This window comes from Cervus elaphus, chromosome 11, assembly GCF_910594005.1.
Source record: "Cervus elaphus chromosome 11, mCerEla1.1, whole genome shotgun sequence".
Taxonomy (NCBI): domain Eukaryota; kingdom Metazoa; phylum Chordata; class Mammalia; order Artiodactyla; family Cervidae; genus Cervus; species Cervus elaphus.
The window spans coordinates 93,236,153-93,261,942 of record NC_057825.1 but is presented as its reverse complement, the minus strand read 5'-3'; the positions used below and the strand labels follow the sequence as shown (position 1 = coordinate 93,261,942).

Here is a 25,790-nt window from a genome sequence, read left to right as displayed (position 1 = left end):
ACTAAGTATTTGCGGAGTGTTTCGGGCTGGAGCGAGGTGGGGAGCGCAGCGTCGGCACCTTACCCCCACACACCGCCAACTCCAACCGCCAGAGGCAGGGGCCTCTGCAGAGTTACGGCAGCCTTCCCGCCCCCTTCGGATGCTGGGTGTCCATGCCTGCAGCTCCTTCCCAAATTCTTCTTTTCCCCTTTGGTTCATCTGTGCTTCCAGCTGCGGACCCCATCTGGCGCAGTTACTCCAAGGCGACCTAGCTAGCGCCCCCTCCAGGACTGGGTTGGGAGCACGCGCGGTTTGCAGACTCCCACAGCAGGTAGCAGCAAAAGGCTTGGTGGCTGCGATGGTGCAGTGAGCCGGTTGTCCACGGATAGAGCAGCTGCGGCCCTGTGAAAGAGGGCTGGCGAGTACGCAGCCCAGGTACGGCCCCTTCTCGGTGACGTCACTACAGCCTGTTATAAAGACCCCGGGCGCAGCCTGCCAAGGTTCTGCTAACTCCCAAGCTGAGCAGGACTTGAGCCAACAGGCGCCTGCAAAGCTGCAGGCGGCGGCGGCGGCAGCGGCAGCGGCGGCGGCGGTAATGAAAGCGGAGGAAAAAATCTCCAGCTGGACCCAGGGCCCCAGAATCCCGGCCATAGACTCTGACTTTTATAGGTCGTGCTGTGACTAACACCTCCCAGTCTTATCTTCGCCCCCCAGGTCCTCACGCAGCACGGGGCTTTGCCTTTCTCGCTGCAGGCAGGAAGAATAGCAATTGCAAGCAGCAGCAGGTGCAGTAAGGTGGAGGGGTGTCTCCTGCTTCCTGGAACCGTGACCCGTGGAATTTCTTTCTCTGTTCCAGCTCCACGTAGGAGAGACGCTGTTTTGCAGATTACAGAACTCAAGCGCTTCCTGAAGCTTAAAAGTGGAGGAATTCAAAGCCAAGGATATACAGCACATCTAGAAGATTTTATTTGAGCGTCAAGTCTTCTGCTTGTAAGGAAAGGGTTCTGTCCAGAAAGAGCCTGCGAGCCCACCCGTCTGGGTTAAACAGGACTTTTTGACCTCAGGCGCTGGCTCAGGACCCTGCTGCAAAACGGTCTGTGTGTGTATAGAGAGGAGGGCGTAATCGCTTAGCAGAAGAATGGATAACGTCCTCCCAGTGGACGCAGACCTCTTCCCAAACATCTCCACCAACATCTCGGAGCCTAACCAGTTTGTGCAGCCGGCCTGGCAAATTGTCCTTTGGGCAGCTGCCTACTCAGTCATCGTGGTGACCTCTGTGGTGGGCAACGTGGTGGTGATGTGGATCATCTTGGCCCACAAGAGAATGAGGACAGTTACCAACTACTTTCTGGTGAACCTGGCCTTCGCAGAGGCCTCCATGGCTGCATTCAACACAGTGGTGAACTTCACCTACGCCGTCCACAACGAGTGGTACTATGGCCTGTTCTACTGCAAATTCCACAACTTCTTCCCCATTGCTGCTGTCTTTGCCAGTATTTACTCCATGACGGCTGTGGCCTTCGATAGGTGAGCTTGACCTTTGTGGAAAAAGGGGAAAAGTATCTTGAAAGGAAGGTAGCATTGCTATGGAGCTTCAGGGTTGAGTAGTGCATGATTCAAGGTGGAGACTGACCACTTGTACCCAGCATTTGTACTGACAGCTAGCTGAGTCAGTTGTTGATGGGGGATTTTAATCTTATCTGATGCTTTTCTATCTCTCTTTTCTTTTCTTCTCCTTTTCACTGGTCACCTGTCTCCTTTCCATTACATGTACATATGTGTGTACAATCACTCAGTCATGTCTGACTCTTTGCAACCCCATGGACTGTAGCCCACCAGGCTCCTCTGTCCATGGGATTGTCCAGGCAAGAATACTGGAGTAGGTTGCCATTCTCTTCTGCATCTTTCCCACATTGGGATTGAACTTGCATCTCCTGCATTGGCAGGTAGATTCTTTACTACTGAGTCGCCTGGAAACATCCCCCCCTCCCCCCGCCTTTTTCCTTCATTTAACTCTTTTTTTCCCCTTCTCCACTCATCTCCCTGACAGTTTTCCTTTCAACTCCTGCTTTGCTTCTTTCCGTATATTCCTCCTCTCTCTGCCTCTACAGCCTGAAAAGGGTCCCCAGGGTGTAGCCAAGGGCCCGGCCCTGACCGGGCACTGTGAGTCCCTGCAGGTCTGCGCTTCTGCCGTGCAGCTTCTTGATGCTTTCCAGTTTTGAGTACCTGTAGGCAAAATTCCTCATTTTCACTTTTTCCTGAAGATTCAGGGGCTTTCTGCTCCCATCACCCCTCTAATATTATTTGGATATTAAGAGCATTCCATCAGAATCATAAAATGCAGAATTTTAATTAAGGTCTGTGTATGCTGCTAGGAGTTCTCATTCAGGAATGAGAGGCAGCTATGTTGTTCTTAAGGAACTCCACATACAGGATCCAGGAGTTTTTCAAAATTTCTCTTGCCATGTAAGGCCAATGTTTCTAGACTGTCTGTATCCATAGAGAAACATGCTTGGCAAAGGCAATCAAAGGCAATTGAGAGCTCTTTCCTGCATCCAACAGGCTAGGATTCCAGAAGCTGATTAATAGTGAAAATGTTGGCATTTTCAAATGGGTCCTAAGGTGGCATGATGGAAAAACTAATTATTAGAGCATAGCTCTATTTGTATTGACTTTTTGTGAGTGCCCTAGGTCTCTAATGTGTATATCTATGGGTTCACAAGTGTTAAATGTTTACCTAGGATGTGGAGGTATGTTTAAAACACCTGCCACTGTGATTTTGAAATGGGTCCTTCTGATAGCCTTGCTGAAATAAATAAATATGAGAAACACAAAGAAGAAGCTAAGAGAAAAGCTTCAAAAATTTTTTCCCAAAATTATTGAACTCTTTTGCATAAAATTTGTGATTGATTTAAGCGGGTTCTATAGCCAACTCTCTTTTTAAATCAGAGAAAACTATGTTTCTTTTACAGTGATATCCAAATGCTGATTTTTAAGTTCCCTTTATGCAACTCTTATGTGCTTAATATGTAATGTGTAAAATAAATTGTGGTGAGTGGTTTTATATTTTAAATGTAGAAGAGAAACCAATTACTCAAAGTGATACTGAAGTGAATTGTTTTGAGAATTTCTCTCTTATGCTACTCTGGTTTTTAGACATTTGTTTTGTTGGATGTCACGTACACCTGTAAGTCTTTCTGCAGTGACTTGCTCCTTTAACTTCTCAGCCCCCTTAAACTTAGAAAACTCATAGCGTGATGTATAACTGATTTTATGTGCAGTGAAGTCTGATGCCATTTCAGCTTTACACATGCTATCTTGATTATCCCTAACTTAGAGGGAAAGTTGATATATTTACTTCATTGGATACTTGTGAGCTCAAGGGAGACCTGATGGTCAGCGTGAGCCCAAGCATTCAGTAGCTGATGGAGCCCCAACGGACAGCTCTCCTGCTTTGGCTGATACAGAAATGACATGTTCCAAGCACCTCTCTTTCTCTTTGCGCTTAGAAGGTGAGGGGTAGGATTCAGGGTCAAAGTCTTCACAGTGGGTTGTGAAAGGAGCCAGATTTTGGCTGCCTGGACTCTGACACCTCAGGCTCTGCTGTTTGTCTCTAGGCAAACCACACACAGGACCCTGACCCGCTGTGACACCCTCAGTAAAATCAGAAGATCTCTGGTGTCAGAGCTGAGGGAAATGACAACGAAAAAAAGCCACTTGTGCCTGACGTGCAGGTTATCAGGCATGGTCAGGGTTAGAGTTCAAGTACAGTCAGGGATGGTGCCTCAAGGCTGTGTCTCTAGGTTCTCCAATGCTCCTTCTTGTTTTTCCTTTTCTGCTCGTGAGCAGAGTGAATTAATCCCCTTAGGCCCTGCAATGAATCTAGCTATCCTACAGGCATGGTCATCCATTCTTTCCCTAGATTGTTTTAGAAAGGAAGAGGCTTCCAGCTCTCTCCATATGAATGATCTCTTCTTTACTCTGCCTTGGCAATGCCGACCTGGAGGAAATGTTAAATTACCTTTTTGTATGCTCCTTGCATTTTTAACAGATAATCTTTGAATTATCTTAAAAAATAAAAGTAACATGGTTTTCCTTATTATAAAATTAAACTTCGTTCATGAAGAACATAGACACAAAAATACAAATCACCCACTACTTCACCATGCAAAAGTAACACCTGTTAACATTTGAATTTCTCTTTTTATGACTATTTCACTACATTATTGAAGTAAGATTCTAGGTAATTTGGTGGGTTATTTTTTCCATTGATATTAATGGAAAACATTAATAATATTTTCTCATGTTATTAAAACTCTTCAGTAACATAGTGGTAGTAGCTTCCTATTAATATTATTCCATTATATGAATATGCTATTATTACTTTAACCATCTCCCTACTGTTGAGAATCTACTAATTCTGTATGATAGTTTTATTTTGTTTTCTTGATTGTTTCCTTAGGGTAGATTCCCAGAAATAAAATTACTGGGCCAAATGAAATGAAATTTTAAAGAATGCTTCTTCCTAATTTTAAAGGATTCTAAACCCTGGGCAGAGCATGGAACATGTCTTTTCTGTTTTGTTTACTTTATCTCCTCAGAATGAAGAAGAGTGCTTGGTACTTAACAGTCACTATATGCTTATTGATTAAATGAATGAACAAATAAAATAATACATGCTCCTATAGAAACATTTGGAAGAACATTATCAATGGCATGCTCAGGGTTTATAACTATGTTCAAGGTAGAGTTAGGAATAAGGTCTCAAGGCTGTATTTCCAAGACCTCCATTTTAAAAAATGTAAAAATCTACCATTCCACTACAGAAAACTGGATAAAGGTCTGGAATGCTAGTTTATACTTGCTTTTTCTCTGTTACTTATGCCACATAGAGTCACTCATATTTAATACACATTTTGGATTTTGTAATAAAAACAGTTTCAACAGTTGTTTTTTCGTGTGTTTTGTTTTGTTTCATTTTCCAAATCATGAAGTAGTTTTCAAAATAAGATTTTTAAAGGATGCATTATATTGCATAGCTATAATCATTTATTTCATCATTCCTCTATTTTTAGATGTATATTGTTTCTATTTTTAATGATTACAAGTAACTGTGAAATTAATATCCTTGACAGAAATCTGAGAGCATCCCTTGTTCTTTTCATAGAATAAACTCCTTAAAACTGAATAGCTGGGTCAAACTGTCTTGGTAAACTTTGCCAAATTTCCTTCTAGAAACAAAGTGTAGGCAGAGAAAAAGACTTCAGCTGCAGATTGTAGAACTAATTTGAATCTTTCCTGTAGACTTTCCATAGAGTGAAGGGAGAGAGACAGAGAGAGATAATGAGATTCCCTTCAGAAGGAATACCCATTTACTGAAGGCAATGGCTGCCTAGAATTTTTTAAGGTTGCAGAGACAAATATACTAAATCATATTAGGTTTACTAATTAAACTCCAACAAATACCAAGGATTTTTCTTTTTAAAAATCTGTAATTTCTCTCACTCAAAACAAAATTTTTAAACTCCTTCATATTTTAAAAACTAAAAGGTATGTGTGTGATGTTTATGAAATTAGAAGTTGGAAGACCCTGCGAGATGACACTTTCATTTCTTAGGAGCCAGTCTTGATGACTGGCTCCAGTTCTTTGGAGCAGCATCTAAGAAGAGGGGAGGGGGGCCAATCCTTAAGCCCCACAAGAGGGGCAATAGAAGCAAATGGGAACCTGACTTGGAACCTAGCTCACAGCAGCCAGAGGCTCAGAAAAGGGCTGGTCTGATAACACTGTTTCTTTACCTGTCAGGGGCTGTTATAACTTCAGCGAATCAAAGGTAAATGTTGCTTACTTCTCAGACTGGGTCTAAACAGATATATTATATTTGAGTGAAAGAAAACATCCAAATGATGATGGTCTCTGGACAATATGAAATTTGTTCAGGACCAAAAAATAGTTCCTCATTTGAAGGTAAAAGAGGGAATGAATTCTCTGAGGGATTAAAAGAGGAACCAAGACATAACAAAACTCTGCTTACTGATTCCCTGGTATCCATCCCACTCTGTCCCAGTCATACTCAGCTGCTAGTCTAAATAGCCTGCTTCCCAAGTCTCTGCTAGACCTGCAGTCTGTCCTTGAACCTCACCTTGTTGACAGACTTGGATCCCATTGTATATCTCAGGGCAGTCCTTCTCCATCACAACCGGAGGCAAGTCTTAGATCCCAAGATCCTTTCCACTAATTTAGATAGATCTTACAGTCCATGACTAAGCACCCAGGTATTGCTGAGAATGTTCATTCACTAGAAGCTCATCCATGGTAACTGACCCTGTCTTTTCAAACCATGAATTTTGAATATAAGGGTTGATACAGATCTTCTTGAGTTTTTTGCATCTTGGATGAATCATTTTGGCTGCAGGACCTTTCCTGGAGAGGTCTACTGCCCACCTACTCTGGAGTTCCCCCACTGTACTTGCCACATCCTCTCCCAACTCATAGGAGCCCCCAGGGTCCTGGATGGTCAAAGCTCTTGTTTGGTAGGGGTGGGGGGTTGGCTGTCAGAAACATATATGGGTTCAACTGGGGGAAAATAAAGAGTAATTTTCAATGTAAAAGCACTTCATAGGACCAAAAGACTTGACCACTATTACTATTGTTCAATTAGAAAGTAGTAGAATAAGGATCATGAGGGAGAAACACTCACTGTTAAACTGGGCAAAGACCTCCAGTCCATCAAGGGATAGTGCCACCAGGTACATGGTACCTGAATCAGGGCCTCATGCTTTCCCTTAAAGGGCTTATGATACATAATGATTCAAAGGTAACTATAACATAAGGTGTTATATGATAGGTTTCATAAGTATTGTACAAATTCTATAGGACTGAAGAGGCAGGAGGTAATCTAGCGGTGATGATCAAGGAAGGCTTCAAAAGGTGGTAACTGATTTGGGCCTTGAAGATTGGATAAGATTTGTAAAGAAGATGATAAAGAAAGGTGATATTCTAGGTAAAACAAACCATACAACAGCAATATGGAAATAAAAAGTTGTGAAGTATTTGGGAAGAATGACAGGCTGACTCAATTTGGGTGAATTCACAGGTGAATCAAGGAGTTGGTCAGAAGAAAATGAATATAGTTTTTGTTGGATTTTATGTGAAAATATAATGATTAGTCTGAAATGCCCAACAAGCAAATTGCGAGGTGGGGCTAGAGAATAAGAACCTAGGGAAACAAAATCTACATTTAGGAATTTTCTAAACAGATGGCTTATTGGAAATTTGAAAGTAGAGAATATCTCTTTTACCTATATATGTATTTCCAGAAAAGAAGCCAAAGATTCATGGAAATGTTCTACCAGGTATTAGAAGGGGGAAAAAAAAAAAGAAACAGAGAGTTAGTGGAATAATCAGGACATATGGAGTGACAAAAATTAAGAGATGAATTATGATGGGTTATATTAATTATAGCATCATTAGAATCCAAGGATAATGACATTAGTTTTGGCAATTAGAGAACATTGGCGAGCTGTTAGAGACAGTGTCAGCACAGTATGATGGAGGGGGGTGGGGAGGGATAAAATTAGATGCAAGGAGGGAAATGGCCTCTTCTTCATCCATTTGTCCATTCAGCAAAGCTTTATTGAGCACTTACTATGTACCAGATGCTAATGCAGTAAAATATTGCCTTTGCCCTTCTGCTCTCAATCTTCAACTATCAACACAGTTACGAACACCATTATAACCCAATGCAATTAGTACCACGCAGAGGGAGTTTGGAGACAAAGGAAAGGTCTACCCTTGGGAATGTGGGAAAGACTTAGAGTAAAATAAAGAAAAGGAAGAGGAAATAAACAGCAAAGTACAGAGAAAACAATGTGAAGTTTGGGTTTTTTAAAATAAACTTCAAGAGCATTGGATTGGGGATTATCATAATGATTTATTCATGTTTGTCACCTGGAAACTAGAAAGAGGATTTTATATTAATACAATTTATAATGATACCTTATGATGCGTTTTCTCCAATACACTGTCTCATCTAAGCCTCGATACCAATGGGAATTTTGTTTCCACTTTGGATAGACTATTAGCAACAATTTCTTTTAGCATCATCCTCATACTTGCCACTTTCTAGTAACTTGGAGATCCATGCAATTTGCATTCATGTGCCTTAGACATCTGCCTGTACGCTCCTGCTCAAGGTGGCTTTTGAATTATATATAGTCTAAGGAAAGTGATATAAGGGTCCTACTGTTTCAGAGAGCATGTTAGAGCCCTTTTGACAAATTTTCACTCAAATAATAATTCAACCCCACAACCTTCTAGACAGCATCATTGTAAGAGGATCAAATTCTGCTTAAATATTTTACTCAAGTTGTCTCAATTGTTAAATTCATTCCACTTTGAATCATTATAAAATCATTCCTTTTGTTGAGGGAATAATGACCTTGATTTGGGGCTGCTCTTACTAATACAATGCCTCTTCCATGTGGCCATCTCTCTGATAGATCCATCCTGAAGCTTCTCTATTTTGGTTAACTGTCCCTAGTTCCTTCATCTTTGCATCCTCATTAGTCTCTACTTGCTATTCCCATTTGCTCAAGTCAAAGCTGCTCAGTCATGTCCTACTCTTTGTGACCCCACGGACTATACAATCCATGGAATTCTCCAGGCCAGAATACTGAGGTGGGTAGCCTTTCCCTTCTCCAGGGGATCTTCCCAACCCAGGGATCGAACCCAGGTCTCCCACATTGCAGGCGGATTCTTTACCAGTTGAACCACCAGGGAAGCCCAGTGGTCCTTTTAACTGAGAGTTTAAATAATGCCCAGAGCTGAGCATTACCCTATTACCATTACTTTGTTCAGATCCACCTGCTATAGGGCTGGTGTACTACCTCTTGACTTTGTCTTCTTAGACTTAGTTCAGGTGCTTCCTCCACTAAGAAGCTGACCTTAATCTGCAGGTCTAGTGAGGTGTCCTTCTTGTGTATTCCTGTCATTCATGCAGGATATTCATATGTTGTTTATGCAACTCTCTATAACTGGTTGATCTTTCCCACACCCTCCCACCCACTAAATTGCAAGCACCATGAAAGCAGGAATGCTTATCTGGTTTCCTGTTACCTGGCACAGAATAGGAACCGATTAAAGTGTGTGTATAGTGGTTGATATGACTGTACTTGTCTTCTGCACACGCCAACCAAAATCTGAAAACCAGACATCAGACTTCAAAGCACACCTATCATCCTATGCCTTGAAGCAAAAGAAAAAGTCAGACCAAATTTCTGTCTACCAGGATGTTTTGCTACAAAATAGAAAACTTTTTATTTAAACCCCTGTTCAAGAATAACTACATGTTCTGATTCCCCTGTCTCTTTCAGACTTCACTTGACTGGTCCCCACTGGATTCCCAACCCACACCCTGTCCCCAACAGGTATTATACTCCAGAAGAATACCTTTGGTTTAGAGAGGTGTTTATACTTTCTGCTGCTGCTGCTGCTAAGTCGCATTCAGTCGTGTCCGACTCTGTGCGACCCCATAGACGGCAGCCCAACAGGCTCCTCTGTCCCTGGGATTCTCCAGGCAAGAATACTGGAGTGGGTTGCCATTTCCTTCTCCAGTTTATGAAAGTGAAAAGTGAAAGTGAAGTCGCTCAGTCATATCCAACTCTTAGCAACCACATGGACTGTAGCCTACCAGGCTTCTCCGTCCATGGGATTCTCCAGGCAAGAGTACTGGAGTGGGGTGCCATCACCTTCTCCAGTTTATCCTTTCTACCTTGGTGTTTATCCTTTCTCCTTTAGCTCCAACCTATCAAGGCATACTGAAAACTCTGAGATATTTCATGGACCCTTTTGTGGTCCAACTATTGCAATCCCACTGGCTTTTTCTTCAACACCTTTGCTAGCAAGAGGAAGTGAACTCTCTGCTTTACTTATCTTTCCTGAAGCAGGACCAGCAAAATCTGTCCTCCATCCAGCCCTCCAGGTCCTATATCTACAGTATTTGTTGAACACCTAGACTATACCATATTAAAATACCATCACAGACACAGGAAAATTTCAGCAGAGTGTCCTGAGAAAGTCATAGATCTTGAGGACAGCCTGGGAAACTGACTTACTTTAGAAACTGATTTGCCACCTTTAGAAGTTGTGTTTCCAACTTTCAGAAGAAGAAATCTGAGGCTCTATGGATAAGGAAACCCAGGGATGAAAAGATGCTTTAATGACAGCTGTGTGACATAAACCTCAGTGTGAGTGTTAATGTGTGAAGTGCCCGTTTAATATTCGGGACTCTCCGTGGAGCGCGTTTCATGTCTTTCGCATATGAGTGTCTTTCAATAACCTCACATCTGACTTTTGATAATGGAGTTCAGGGTAGGAGAGGTTCCAACAGTGGTTCTACACTTACTAGCTTTGTGAATATGGGCAAGATACTTAGCCTCTCTGGGCCTCAATTTTCCCACCTGATTAAAAAAAAGGGATATTAATTAAAGTTACCCTGTGGAGTATTGTGGCAAGGAGAGAGGGAAAAGGAAAGGAATGGAACTGCATGAAAAGTTCCTAATCTGCAATCTCTAATAACCCATGACACACCATTATTCTGTCACAGCATCCTCTTGGATGCTTCTACATCAGGTGTAACAGCAGCAAGGTGAAACATTTATATCCTTCCCCTCTACCCCCATAAATATAAACTATAAAATACTTCTAATTGAGTCAGCAAACCTGTTTCAAATGCCATACAGCATCCTTCCCATCTGTGGAGATGCACATACTCTTCACCAGAAGCCAAGTATTTGGATATTATATACAGCTGACTCTTGAATGACAGGAGTTTGAATTGCATGGGTCCATTATACCCAAATTTTTTCAATAGTAAATAATATAGTTCTACACGGTCAGCGATTGGTTGAATCCACAAATATGGAGTACTATAAATAGTACTGTGGATTTTCAAGGGTTGGTGCCTCTAATCCCTGCATTGTTCAGTAGTCAACTGTGTTACAGCCCAAAAAAACCAAATCATTTTCTTTTATACCATCTCCAAAATTACATGTCATGTCCCACATCCTACATGTCCCAAAGGCACCACCCTCACGTTAAGCTTCATTTGTGTGTTTTATGTTTGAGGGAGAATTTGGTCATAGAAAAAATGTTAACTTGCTGCATGTGTTTTCACTGATATTCAATTTGTTAAAGTTGTGTTTCTTTCGCCTTTGAACACTTCTCAATCTTGGAAGTTTTCTGATAAATCTAGTTTGCGTGTGTTAAATATCAGCTTTCTCTTGTCCTGTGACCAATGCTCCATTTGGTGGTGTTTTTCTGTTGCTAAGTCCTGTTTGACTCTCTGCAACCGCATGAACTGCAGCAAGTCAGGCTTCCCGGCCTTTCTTCTGGAGCTTGTTCAAACTCATGTCCATTGAATCAGTGACACCATCCAACCATCTCATTCTCTGTTGTCCCTTCTCCTTTTGTTCCCAATCTTTCCCAGCATCAGGGTCTTTTCCAATGAGTCGGTTCTTCACATCAGATGCCCAAAATACTGGAGCTTCAGCACCAGTTCTCCCAATGAATATTCAGGGATAATTTCCTTTAGGATAGACTGGTTTAATCTCCTTGCTATACAAGGGACTCTCAAGAGTCTTCTCTAGTATCACAGTTGGAAACCATCAATTCTTCAGTGCTCAGCCTTCCTTCTGGTCCAACTTCCATCTCTGTACATGATAACTGGTAAAACCATAGCTTTGACTATATGGAATGTTTTTTGGCAAAGTAATATCTCTTCTTTCTAATATGCTGTCTAGGTTTGTCATAGTTTTTCTTCCAAGGAGCCAGCGAATTTTTAAAATTTTGTGGCTGCAGTCACCATCCACATTGATTTTGGAGGCCAAGAATGTGAAATCTGACACTGTTTCCACTTTTTCCCTATCTATTTGCTATGAAGTGGTAGGACCAGATGCCATGGTCTTCATTTTTAACTGTTAAGTTTTAAGCCAGCTTTTCACTCCCCTCTTTTACCTTCATCAAGAGGCTCCTTAGTTCCTCTTCACTTTCTGCCATTAAAGTGGTAGCATCTGCATATCTGAGGTTGATATTTCTACAGGCAATCTTGATTCCAGCTGGTGAGTCCCCCAGCCCGGCATTTCTCATGATGTACTCTGCATATAAGTTAAATAAGCAGGGTGACAATACACAGCCTTGATGTACTCCTTTCCCAATTTGGAACCAGTCTGTGGTTCCACATCCCGTTCTAACTGTTGCTTCTTGTCCTGCATATAGGTTCCTAAGGAGGCAGGTAATGTGGTCTGCCTCCACATTATGAATATTCCTGCCTCCTCCTTTATGAATATTCCATAGTTTGTTGTGATTCACACAGTCAAAGGCTTTTTAGCGTAGTCAGTGAAGCAGAAGTAAATGTTTTTTGGAATTCCCTTGCTTTTTCTATTATCCATCAGATTTTGGCAATTTGATCTCTGGTTCTTCTGCCTTTTCTAAATCTAGTTTCTACATCTGGAAGTTCTCAGTTCACATACTGCTGAACCCTAGCTTGAAAGATGTTGAGCATAATCTTGCTAGTATGTGAAATGAGTGCAATTGTATGGTAATTTGAACATCCCTTGGCATTGCCCTTCTTTGGGATTGGAATGAAAACTGGCCTCCCCCAGTCCTGTGGCCACTGCTGAGTTTTCCACATTTGCTGGCATATTGAGTGCAGCACTTTCACAGCATCGTCTTTTAGGATTTGAAATAGCTGAGCTGGAATTCCATCACTTTTACTAACTTATTCGTAGTAACGCTTGTTAACGCCCACTTGACTTCACACTCCAGGATGTCTGGCTCTAAGTGAGTGACCACACCATCACGGTTATCTGGGCCATTAAGAGTTTTTTCGTAAAGATGTTCTGTGTATTCTTGCCATCTCTTCTTAATCTCTTCTGCTTCTGCTAGGTCCTTGCCGTTTTTGTCCTTTTTTGTGTCTATCTTTGTATGAAATATTTCCTTGGTATCTCCAGTTTTCTTAAAGAGATCTCTAGTCTTTCCCATTCTACTGTTTTCTTCTATTTCCCTGCATTATTCACTTAAGAAGGCTTTCTTATCTCTCCTTACTATTCTCTGGAATTCTGCTCCAATTGGGTATATCATTAAGCAGAAATTATTATATGTTTAATGTACACAGACATATAAACAGAAAAACTAGATATCCTATGGTTTCATGTTAAAAAATTAAAATGTTATGAATCAGGTATTACAAGAAAAACTTACAAGTTTATAAACAATAGCTGCAATAGTTAAATTCACTTGCTCAGATAATTAAGGCTTTACTGTTTGTGGTAAGACTTTTAAGATTTATATTTGTCCTTGATAGATCCTAAGGAAGCTGGGAATTAGATTTTGGGTGATGGAACCTTTCCCGTAGTTTGAGTTTTAATACTTTCTCCTCCTTTTATTTCCCTCAGTTTCAGGTCTTACCTGATGGAGCTAGTTTGGCTTAGTCTCAGATTATTGTGTGCTGTGTTTGCATTTCTGATTTACAGAGATTTGCAAGACAAAGACAAAGACAGTTGTTTTATTTCCCCCTAAGAACTGGTCTGCCAACTAAATGATATTAAAAGAATGATTTGCCCAACAATATTTTTTTTTTACTTTTTTTATATCAGTGAGAAAATTTTCAACTAAACTGCAAATCAAGGGTTCTATTTGCTACAAAGTTAGGGTTCAATTTATCATGCTTTCAAAAGTTAGCACAAGACATTCAACAAAGACCCTCTTAAGCCCAGAGCAAAAATCACTAATATTATCTTTATTAGCCCCTGAATATGAGCTTTCAATTTTAATTTCATATTATGAGGGTTCAGGTAGCACTGTTGGTTTCTTTTGGTATGTTTAATTAATGTTGTTAAGGGGCAGATTTATATGCCTTGTCTTATAATAACAGGCAGGGAAAGCATTCCCCAATGAGAGTCATAGTATTTATCCTACATTATAATTAGGCACAAGAGATGTAACCATCTTATATAAATCTATTTAAATATACCAGTTTATATAAATTTTCATTTTATTTGTATCAATTATTATGCCTTCAACTTTTGTTTCCATTAGAACCCCATCAGCAAGTTTTTTTCCAGTCTTAAAAGATGTATGTGTTTATATATATACATATATATGGGACAAATTTTGTTGTTTACTTGCTAAGTCATGTCTGACTCTGCCATCCCATGGCCTGTAGCCTGCCAGGTTCCTCTGTTCATGGATTTCTCCAGGCAAGGATACTGGAGTAGCCATTCCCTTCTCCAGGGGATCTTCTCTACCCAGGGATTGAACCTGCATCTCCTGCATTGACAGGCAGATTCTGTACCACTGAGCCACCAGGGAAACCCAGGGAACATACATATCTACCCATAGATATGAAATGTACTTGACTGGTGCCCTTTAATGTTGGGGGCTAATGGGAGGTTTCCTTTCGGTTCATCCAACCATAGTGTTGTTGCCACCAAAACCTTGGCTTTCTCTGCCACTAAAGTTGAATAAAAAATACAGAGACAGAATTTGGAAGAAATAGAAAGATGCCTTAAATCTTCAACCAGTAGGGGAGAGAACACAGTAGGCTAGTGCCTCAAGAACTGTGCCCCGCTTCCTATGAGAACTGAGAGACTTTCTATAGCCTGGGTCTCATGGTCTTAGAGTAAATGATAGGCTCAAAGTAATGAAAGTCTTGCAGTCTTCTTCTTATTTTGTTTCAAAAGTCATAGCTGGCATCAGGTAACCCAGTAATTGGGTTTGTTTTCCTCTGGTGTATTGTACTATGGCTTTCTTTCTGAAATGAAAAAATAAAGAACTATAAGGGAAACTGCGGTAAAGGTAAGCACCAGGTAATTAGCATAGATGTAATTAGCATAGAGTTAAAGGGTAACTGGGGCAGGATGTAACTTGCAGAGTTAGGGAGGTGATAGGAGCTGGAAGTAGCTTATATAGTAGCAGGTTGGTTTTGAGAAACGCAAACTTAGTTACAGACTACAGATTAGGAACAGTTAAGGTAAAAACAAGAAGTGATCAGGCCTGCTCACTGTTCTCTATATCTTCTTTGTTCTCAGGAAAGGGAAAGAAACCAAAGAAAAACTCATTCCTCTTCTTTTCTATTTCACTGCAACAAATTCCCTCTGTCAATTCCCTCGATATCAATGCAGGAAGGGAAATAGGTATCATTCTTGCTTGACTGAGGATAGAACCTCAGTTTTGCTCGATTTGATGATCACCAGCTCTTGGGCCCAGGGGCTCATCTGTCGCCTACTTCAAATTTCCCTGTAAAGACGTGAATCCCAAGAAATCTTTATTGGGGGATGAGGGATAATAGTCTGTCTTCTGTAGCTTCTTCAGGCTGGCACACGACTTATAGGTCCTACCTAGGTGGGGTCATGGAATTCTTGCCCTGTTCATTAAGGGTGAGTTTTGCAGAATCTATTCTGTGGAGTGGCTGTGATGTCTGCATCATTGTTATCTTGAATTGAATCTGTTGTAATCTGGAGGAGACAAAACTTAACAAGTGGTTTAAAAAAAGACAGAGGCCAACCATCAGTAAAAGAATTATTGTAACTAGTTAGGGGTCAGAGAAGGAGTAATAACCAAGTTACATTTGATAACAATCTTGATTATTGTCACAATAGAGTCAATGCTTGAGTTATCCTGTACAAACAAGTGGAGACATTTGGAGTCAGTAGTTGGAGGAGTGACAACCAGATATTAAGAGACAAAATAGATCTTATTTCCTTTTAGGAAAATAGGCCTGATTCCTAATCTAGACTTAACACTTTAAGGAGATGTAGCCAGTTGTCTAGGTTTATCCAAGTAAGTTTTAACCTTTAATGAGGCTATTGGTCACTACATATGTGTTTTTTTCTTCTTGCTAACATATGATCTAAAGCAACTTCATCATCTAAACATATAAGATTTACATGGGGACACCTTTCAAAGGTAGGATTGTAGTCACCAGCTGCTAGTAAACATTGCTTTGAGAATGCCTAATAGCATTCCAAGTCTGACACAGCTTAGAAAACTGTTCTTAACAATACAAGGGCCTGTCTGAAATCACACCATAGTGTCACCTATTTATTTCCGAGATGTCTGAACAACACTCTATTTTGACTTTTAATGGTAATTTCCCCCTTAATAGCCAAAGCAGCCATTACTGTCATTGATGTTAGTATTTCTCTAGATATGAGAAGATGTAAGAACCAGAGCGCATACAATCTTCTCTTAAAAGTATCTTTCTGAAGGCCTGTTCTACCAGTTTTTCCAGTGCACAGAGGGTCTCATTCCTGATCTCCACATGGAAATCCTTTTGGGGGTATTCATGGTTGGTAGCTGTCGTGACCATGATTTAATCTTTGTAGAGATAGATGGTGAATGCCAATTTCCAGTTGGAAGAGCCTCTTCTGGGTCATAAACTTGACCATAGTTTGGGGAGCATTTCTTGACAATTTTGTCCCATGGTGCTAGGAATGCTCATTCCCAAATCTGGTGAAGATTTCCTGGACAGGGCACTCAATGCCCTGTTACTGGTTTAGTCCATAAAACAGTATTCAAAAATCTCTGGGCTACCTGTCCTTCCTAGTCCCTTGTGGTCCAGGAAAATACTCGTTTTTGTTGCTTCTTCTCATATCTAGAGTTACCCTGTGACAATCATTGATCTCATACAGAACTACATATCTAATCAACTGCTTCAAGTCACCTAGTTATCATTATTATCCTGCTTACACACTGGGTACTGTAAGAGACAATAATTTTATAAAATAGGCAGGATATAAGTAATGTAGCTAGTAACATTGGCAAAGTCATAGTGTAGCAGGGAGACAGAAGCATAAACAATTTGAAAACAAAGAACAAGTTAAAACAATGACTAGAATGACTAACTATAATCCAGTTGCAGTAAATCATCAAGTCCATAGGAGAGCCAGTTGGAGAAGCCAAATTCTGGCAGGATCAGGCAGAGAGAAAAAGATAAATTTTTCATCTTTGTTTACAAAGGCATACTTTGTCAATTTGTTGTAAGCCATAGCGTAAGAGAAAAGGTTTTTCTGAAAAACAAAGATTCAAGCTAGTATATTTTCCAAAGTCATAAAGTTATAAATCATATTCATCAGTTCATTCAGTTGCCTGTTGATCCTGTTGATCTAGATGAAGTAATCAAGGTTTCCATCAGAATTTTGTCAGTGGTATTTTTGTCAGTTCAGTGGTATTTTCTAGAGGCTATCAGAAACTTATATTTGCTTAGAAAGTTCTTTTTATGAGTCTTCTTGAAAATCTTCATTTTTGTAAAATCATCAGTATAAAATAATTGTCTATAAAGGACAAAACTTAAAATAGCATGGTTAAAGATTTGATGAGCAGGAAATTTGGATATTTATGAAACATAGCAAAGAGTGAAAAAGCTGGCTTAAAACTCAACATTAAAAAAACTAAGATCATGGCATCCAGTCCCATCACTTCATGGTGAATAGAAAGGGAAAAAAGTGGAAATAGTGGCAGATTTATTTTCTTGAGTTCTAAAATCACTGCAGATGGTAACTGCAGCCATGAAATTAAAAGATGTTTTCTGCTTGGGAGGAAAGCTATGACAAACCTAGACAGTGTATTAAAAAGCAAAGACTTCACTTTGCTGACAAATGTCTGTATAGTCAAGGCTATGGTTTTTCCAATAGTCATGTATGGATGTGAGAGTTGGACCATAAAGAAGGCTGAGCACTGAGGAATTGGTGCTTTCAAACTGTGGTGCTGGAGACAACTCTTGAGAGTCTCCTAAGCTGCAAGGAGATCAAACCAGTCACTGCTAAAGGAAATCAACCCTGAATGTTCATTGGAAGCACTGATGTTGAAGCTAAAGCTTCAATACTTTGGCCACCTGATGGGAAAAGCCAACTCACTGGAAAAGATCCTGATGTTGGGAAAGGCTGAAGGCAAAAGGAGAAGGGAGTGGCAGAGGATGAGATGAATAGATAGCATCACTGACTCAATGGACATGAATTTGAGCAAACTTTGGGAGATAGTGGAGGACAAATCAGTCTAGTGTGCTTCAGTTCAAAGGGTGGCAAAGAGCTGAGCGTGACCTAACAACTAAATAAGAGCAACAAATCACATTTTATGTTAACAACTAGAATTAGGACTGATAACATACATCAAATGTTAGGGATTTTATATAAATTCTGAAATATCTATATTAAAGACATTTATCCATATACTATAGCCTAAAGTTCACCTCCAATCATTTGGCAATATTTACAAATTTAAAATACCAAATAAACTTAAACATTCCTCTCTGAGATGTTTCTTCGAAGCATCCCAGAGTCAGCTGGAGGTTAAAATAGCTTTAGTTAGATTTTGATACTTGGGAAGTTTGTTAGGAATATCAAAAAGCTTTTAAAATAAAACAGGGTCATAGGTCACTGAAACAATACTTTTTAAATCAAAGCCACAAAATGTTTAAAAGAAAACAAATGTGAATCCTTCAAGGGCAAGGAAAGTCACACAATATCTTATCAAAGAGGAGCATTTCTAACACAGAGAAATCAAATTCCGGTCTTGCATTAGCTTGTTTAAAAAAGTCCGTTAACTTAGTTAACTTCACTCTAAATTTAGTTAATCCTGACCATGTATGAAACTTTTTCCTCTTCATCACTTTTTATATCCAGCCTGTCTCTCATTTTCCATCCAAATAAAATCAACCAGATCATTCTTTTTTCTCACTAAAAATCCTTTCATTCTTCATACCTTCTTTACTGAAAATATACACTTTCAGTAAACATACATTTTCAGTCTCTTACTGTACACTGAAATGTCTATTATTCCACTAGCTTTGATTATATGTTTAAATTAGAATCTTCAACTCTTGAGACCCTAATTTTTAACGAAAGCTAAGAAGTAAGCAATTATGAACTCTCTTTTACATTTGCATTCTATAGGTTGGTAAGCACAAATATCAGTGATAATTTCTTAAAACATTTGCTTTCTTATAGAGAAGAACATCTCAGGCTAACACCAAATATTTTAATTTATATTCCTAAATACATTAATTTTTCTGTTTAGTAATTGATGTTTCAGTATCCTCTAGCTATTTAATAAACTTCCATCACTTAAATTAACATAACTCTAGAACTTAAGGTTACAAAGTACCTGGAAAGACCATCTTAAGCAGACATTTCTAAAATACAATTATTTAATGGTTTACCCCAAATCTTTTATCTTGTTTACATTTAAAATTTTATCAAAGCAAGTTATTTTTCTTGCAACAGATATAATAAGGTCTTATTTATTAAATCTAGGTACAGTAAAGTAGTATACCTAATTTTGATGACTTTAAAGATGACTGTATCAATTGGACCCACAAACTTAAACTTTAATACCAGGTATCAAGTTAATTTTGAGTATTTCTAAGTTCATGGGAACCTGAAATTCATTTAGGCAGGTTTCTTTACATTTAGCTTGTGAGCATTTACTTTTTAGTTGAATAGAGCCTTTTATAAATTCAGTTTTGATAATACTTTTCAAAAGTAGAGTTATTGCACATGTACAATGTGTACACAGACATAAACAGGCAAAACTAGAGATCTCATGACTTCACTTAAAAAAAAAAAAGAGTTATGAATTAGGTATTATAAACTTGAAGAGATTTCTAGTCTTTCCCATTCTATTGTTTTCCTCTATTTCTTTGCATTGTTCACTTAGGAAGTCTTTCTTATCTCTCCTTGCTATTCTTTGGAACTCTGCGTTCAGAAAAGTGTATCTTTCCCTTTCTCTTTTGCCTTTTGCCTCTCTTCTTTTCTTAGCTCAGTTGACAAAGAATCCGCCTGCAATGCAGAAGACACTGGTTCAATTTCTGGGTCAGGAAGATCCCCTGGAGAAGGGATAGGCTACCCACTCCAGTATTCTTGGGTTTCCCTTGTGGCTGAGCTGGTAAAGAATCTGCCTGCAATGTGGGAGACCTGAGTTCTCTCCCTGGGTTGGGAAGATCCCCTGGAGAAGGGAAAGGCTCTACCCACTCCAGTATTCTGGTCTGGAGAATTCCATGGACTGTATAGTCCACGGGGTCGCAAAGAGTCGGACACAACTGAGCGACTTTCACTTTTTCTTTTCTCTTCTTTTCTCAGCTATTTGTAAGGCCTCCTCAGACAACCATTTTGCCTTTTTGCATTTCTTTTTTTGGGGATGGTTTTAATCACCACCTCCTGTACAATATTACGAACATCTGTCCATAGTTTTTTAGGCATTCTATCAGATCTAATCCCTTGAATCTATTTGTCATGTCTACTGTATAATTGTAAGGGATTTTACAATTGTACAGTAGAAGTTTACAAACAGTTTACAAACAGTTGGAGTACATTAAAGTTGCTTGCTCAGATGACTAAGGCTTACTATCTGTAAGGATTGACTGAGGGAGCATCCCAAAAGTTTGAATTTTAAACTGCTACTTTCTTTGTTTGCTTTTAGGTCTTATCTGTTTGAGCTAATTAGGCTTAATCTCAGGTCCTTGTGGCCTGTTATCACTCTGGTTTGTAGAGATTTGCAAGAGAAAGTGGAGAAGGCAATGGCAACCCACTCCAGTACTCTTGCCTGGAAAATCCCATGGACGGAGGAGCCTGGTAAGCTGCAGTCCATGGGGTTGTGAAGAGTCAGACACGACTGAGTGACTTCACTTTCATTTTTCACTTTCATGCATTGGAGAAGGAAATGGCAACCCCCTCCAATATTCTTGCCTGGAGAATCCCATGGACGGTGGAGCCTGGTGGGCTGCCCTCTATGGGGTCGCGCAGAGTTGGACACGACTGAAGCGACTTAGCAGCAGCAGCAGCAAGAGAGTCAGTTGCTTTTAGTTCCCCAAAGAACAGCTCTGTCACCCAAAAGATACTAAAAGATTTTATCAGTGATAAGATTTCTAATTAAACTGAAATTAATTTTATAAGTTCTACGTTCTACAATTTTAGAGTTTAATTTGTCATGCCTTCCAAGATTTGTATAAAGCATTCAGCAAAGACCTTCTTTGTTTACAAATTAAGCCTAAAGCTCAATCATATTTTATTTTTATTAGTCCTTGCATATTAGTTCCCAGTTTTTACTTATTTCATATGGTTCAGTAACTATCGATTTCCTCTAGCATGTCTGGTTAATATTTTCTGAGACACAGATTTATATGCCTTGTTTTATTCATATAATACTGTTGCAGGAAGGGGGACCCTTTCCAGGGCCCAAATGGGGCACTTGTCTAACACTCGGAAATGAATTGTCTGAGGAGACACATGTGCAGACAAAGCAAAACATTATGTTAGGAAGGGGTGCCCAGGCAGAGAGCAGGAGGGCAAGGGAACCCAGGAGAACTGCTCTGCCACGTGGCTCAGAGTCCTGAGTTTTATGGTGCTGGAATTAGTTTCCAGGTTGTCTCCAGCCAATCATTCTGCCACAAGAATCCTTTCAGGTGGTGCACACATTACTCAGCCAAGCTGGATGCCACTGAGGATTCTGGGAGGTGGTCAAACATGCGGCGTCTCCTTTTGACTTTTCCTGAACTCTTCTGCTTGGTGGTGGCTTATTAGTTCCATGTTTCTTATTAGGACCTCCTGTCATAAAACAACTCTTGCAAATGGTTACCATGGTGCCTGGCCAGGGTGGGCAGTTTCAGTCAGTGTGCTTCCCCTGACAACTCCTCCCAAGAGACTTCATACTCAAGATGCTTCTTGGGAATTGGGGCAGAGGTCTCTTTCTTCTGTAACTTCTTCCTGCTGTGAATGGGCGTAGTCCTGCCTAGCGGAGTAGAAGTCTCTCTTTACTTGATCTAAGTTGAGGTATTCTGTATCTGAAACCAGCTTCCACCCTTGTAGTAACAGCAATTTAGCCTGAAACTGTTCAACCCTAACAGGGGTCAAACAGGATGGTCATCACTGGTCCCCAGAAAAGAAAGGCAAAATTTGGGGTGAGGGCTACAAGATGTGTGACTTTCTTATCATTGGTTGGTGGTGAGGCAACAGGGAGGCGCTCCAGGGATCTTGCGCATGGCCTGAAGTTACCATCCTCCACCTGGGTGGGGGTCCTAGTCCTGCAGAAGAACTTGAAGATTTTGTTATGTGTATTTCTTGAGAAGAAACCAAGATCCTGCCCCAAGGCTGTACCATCACTTGATTCTTACTCTGTATGTTTCTGTATTCCTTCCCTTTCCTGATTAGCAACTGTTTGAATTTTCCCTTTGGAACTCAGGGAAGGTCAAGGAGGCTGAATGAAGCTTATATCCTACAGACAAGAAACAGAAAAGATCTGTACTTCAAAGCCCCACAGAGTCCTGCTCAGTTTTTTTTTTTTTTTTTCCCATTTATTTTTATTAGTTGGAGGCTAATTACTTTACAATATTGTAGTGTTTTTTTGCCATACATTGACATGAATCAACCATGGATTTACAAGTATTCCCCATCCCAATCCCCCCTCCCACCTCCCTCTCCACCCTGCTCAGTTTTAATTCAAGGAACTAGGTAACTCTGCCTCTGGTAACGTCCTTTCAAAATGGGACATAGTGCTGCCTTAATTTGGAGAACAGACACTGAATCAAAAGTATTTCTGAGTTCCAAGTCCTAAATCTGAATCTTGTATGACCAAAATCTGAATCTCTTGGTCTGCCATTTTGGTGTTGAGACCCAGTGAGAAGTACATAGAGGAGAGACAACTGGAATTTTAATAGACAAAATAAATCTCATTTCTTTTCAAAAGAATAAGCCTGAAATCCAATCTGGATCTGGCACTTCAGGTCCAGGCAATTTGTAGCCGGGTAGCCAGCTGCCTAGTTTTATAAAAAACGTAAGGTTGTAGTTACTAGCTGCCAGCACAGACATTGTTTTGAGACTGTCCGGTAGCATCCAAGTTGGTATAACTCAGAAAGCTACAAGAACTAGTATGAAATTGCATCTATAGTGTCACCTAGTTATTTTCTTGGATGTCTGAGCCATAGAGACTCTATTTTGACTTTTAATTGTAATATTCTTCTTAATAGCCAAAGCAGATGTCACAGTTAACACTGTTAGTATTTTTCTAGGTGTGAAAAGATCCAAGAATTGGGACTTCTAAAATTTTTTTTCCTCAAAATAGCTATCTGAAGGCCTGTTCTGCCAGCTTTTCCCGGGGCACAGAGTGCCTCATTCCTGATTTCTGCCCTCAACTCCTTCCAGGTATGCTGAAGGTCAGCAGCTGCGGTGGCCATGAATTTATCTTGATAGAGGTCAATGGCAAGTGCCAATTTCCAGTCAGCAGAACCCCTTCTTGGTCATAAACTTGACCATGAATTGTTTTTTGGGGGGCGAGGAGGGGTGGCATTTCATGACTATTTCATCCCATGGAGCTGAGAATGCTCATTCTCAGGTCTGGCAAAGATTTTGCTGATAGGCCACTCCATGTGCTGTTACTGGACTAAGCAATAAAACAGCATCCAAAATTCTTTGGACCACCTGTCTTACTAGCCTCTTAGTCCAGGAAAGCGTTTCCTCTTGTTACTTCTTCCCATATCTAGAGTTACACTGATACCATCATTGATCTCATATGGAACTATGTATTATTTTGTCAGAGACTTAGTCACACACTTGGCAGTATAAGAAACAGCAATCTGTAAAACCAATGAACTACAAATAGCATAGGCTAGCAGTATTAGTAAAGTCTTAAGTAAAAATTAAGCCAAAAACTTCCATTAGGTGCAGCCCAGTAATATCTCAAGCCATCTGACTTAGTCTATTCTGTACCAATCCTTATCTTCCAGGGAAATTATATATTGGCACTGTCTATAAGGCACATAGCCCAGTTTTCTAGTGTTGTTAGACTGATTATCCTTAGTATGATTGAAGTGTTCCCAACATAGAGGAGGCTTTAAACTTAAATTACCATAGCGTGGTGTTATCTACATAAACCCATCCCATAGTTGTGGCAGTTTTCCTTTTAATAGATGAGAGGTTAGTTTTTTGATCAAGATTTAGCTTGTCACTGAGTTTGAATGACCCTAAGAGAAAACTAAATCTATGGCCAGGGTCAGAGCAGGTATTATGAACTTTCCAGGTGAGAGGAATATCAATAGTGACCTGAACATGACTATAATTTTCATTTTAAAGTAAATTTCCTTAGGGCCAATCAATTAGAGCCTTTGAGTAGAGAAATTCACCAAGATAACACAGAACTAGACACAGGTAATTGGCCACAAACCCAACAATTGGCTTGATTTCTAAAACTAGCATAGGAACGTGCCTATGATAGCAAAACACTTTATTCATGTGCAATGGTCCAAGAAGTCAAGAAAACATTATAAATGATCATATGAGTCATGTCAAGGATCTTGGGCAAGCTGTCTACTTCTGATGTCATCTTCTTGTTCTAGTATAGTACAGTTTCTTCTATATGAGTGTTCTTTTAAGGTGAATTCAGGTTGGCAGTCCTCTCTATAGATTAGTCCAGTGTAGGGGCCATTCAGTTCAGTTCAGTTGCTCAGTCACATCTGACTCTTTGCGACCCCATGGACTGCAGCACTCCAGGCCTCCCTGTCCATCACCAACTCCCAGAGTTTACTCAAACTCATATCCATTGAGTCAGTGATGCCATCCAACATCTCATGCTCTGTCATCCCCTTCTCCTCCTGCCTTCAATCTTTCTCAGCATCAGGGTCTTTCTAATGAGTCAGTTTTCCACATCAGGTGGCCAAAGTATTGGAGTTTCAGCTTCAGCATCAGTCCTTCCAAAGAATATTCAGGACTGATTTCCTTTAGGATGGGCTGGTTGGATCTCCTTGCAGTCCAAGGGACTCTCAAGAGTCTTCTCCAACACCACAGTTCAAAAGCATCAATTCTTCAGTGCTCAGCTTTCTTTATAGTCCAACTCTCACATCCATACATGACCACTGGAAAAACCATAGCCTTGACTAGATGGATCTTTGTTGGAAAAGTAATGTCTCTGCTTTTTAATATGCTGTCTAGGTTGGTCATAACTTTTCTTCCAAGGAGCAAGCGTCTTTTAATTTCACAGCTGCAGGAAGTGGAAGTTAATCTAAGAGTCAATTTCCCTTCGATTTCACAGTGCATGAGCTAGTTAAGAGTACCTGATAAAAAGGTCTGTCTATCCAGGTTGCAGACAGGCCCTTAGATTATGTCTTTTCCCAGTCCTGGTTGCAGGTTGTGAGGCATCTGATCTTCCTTCAAAGACAGAGTACTGAGATAAGCTTCAGAAGCAAACTTAGGGTATTTTTAAGAATTTGATTAAATTTTACAGTAATATCGCATAATAGCAAAGAACTACCCAGGACATGAGACTTAGTAGATACAGACCTCCAAAAACAAACTGGAATTTAACATTCATTGAAACATCTTTTTCTCCCCAAAATCACCCTCATTTTTTACCAAATATAACCAAATTAAGACTAGTTTGTTTGCAAAATATGTCTGGTCTCAGTAAATTTGGCTTGATAATTTATATAACCATAACTGATCATAGACCTTTTTGCTTTGCTGAAACTTTTGAAAAGTCTCAGATTGAACTTTTAAAATAAAATTTTCAGGGCTAGGAAAGTCACACCAAAAGCTTATCACAGATTTCATCTAACAGATCTATGTGAATTCCTCCCTTCTCAAGTTCTCAAGTATTCATTGAGGTTTCTGTTAATGAGACAACCTTCCTAACTTATCTGACAAAGTTACTGGAAACTTAAGAGCTTCCAGTCTCTGGAGAGGTCAGGTAGAGAGGAAAGGTAAATGTTTCAATTTGCTTATAAAGTATAATTTTACCAAATTACTGTCATAATTAGTTTGAGGGGAAAGTT

At 40.0% G+C, this 25,790-nt stretch overlaps 1 protein-coding gene across 1 annotated transcript in view; it reads left to right on the top strand.

Annotated features, from left to right (window-relative positions):
* Window positions 1-990: 990 nt before the first annotated feature.
* TACR1 (tachykinin receptor 1) overlaps window positions 991-25,790 on the top strand; it is a 162,620-nt gene continuing 137,820 nt past the window's right edge. The window contains exon 1 of the mRNA XM_043918480.1: window positions 991-1,506. Within this exon, the coding sequence (XP_043774415.1) occupies window positions 1,118-1,506 (389 nt within the window). The 5' untranslated portion in view covers window positions 991-1,117. The remainder of the gene's footprint in view (window positions 1,507-25,790) is intronic.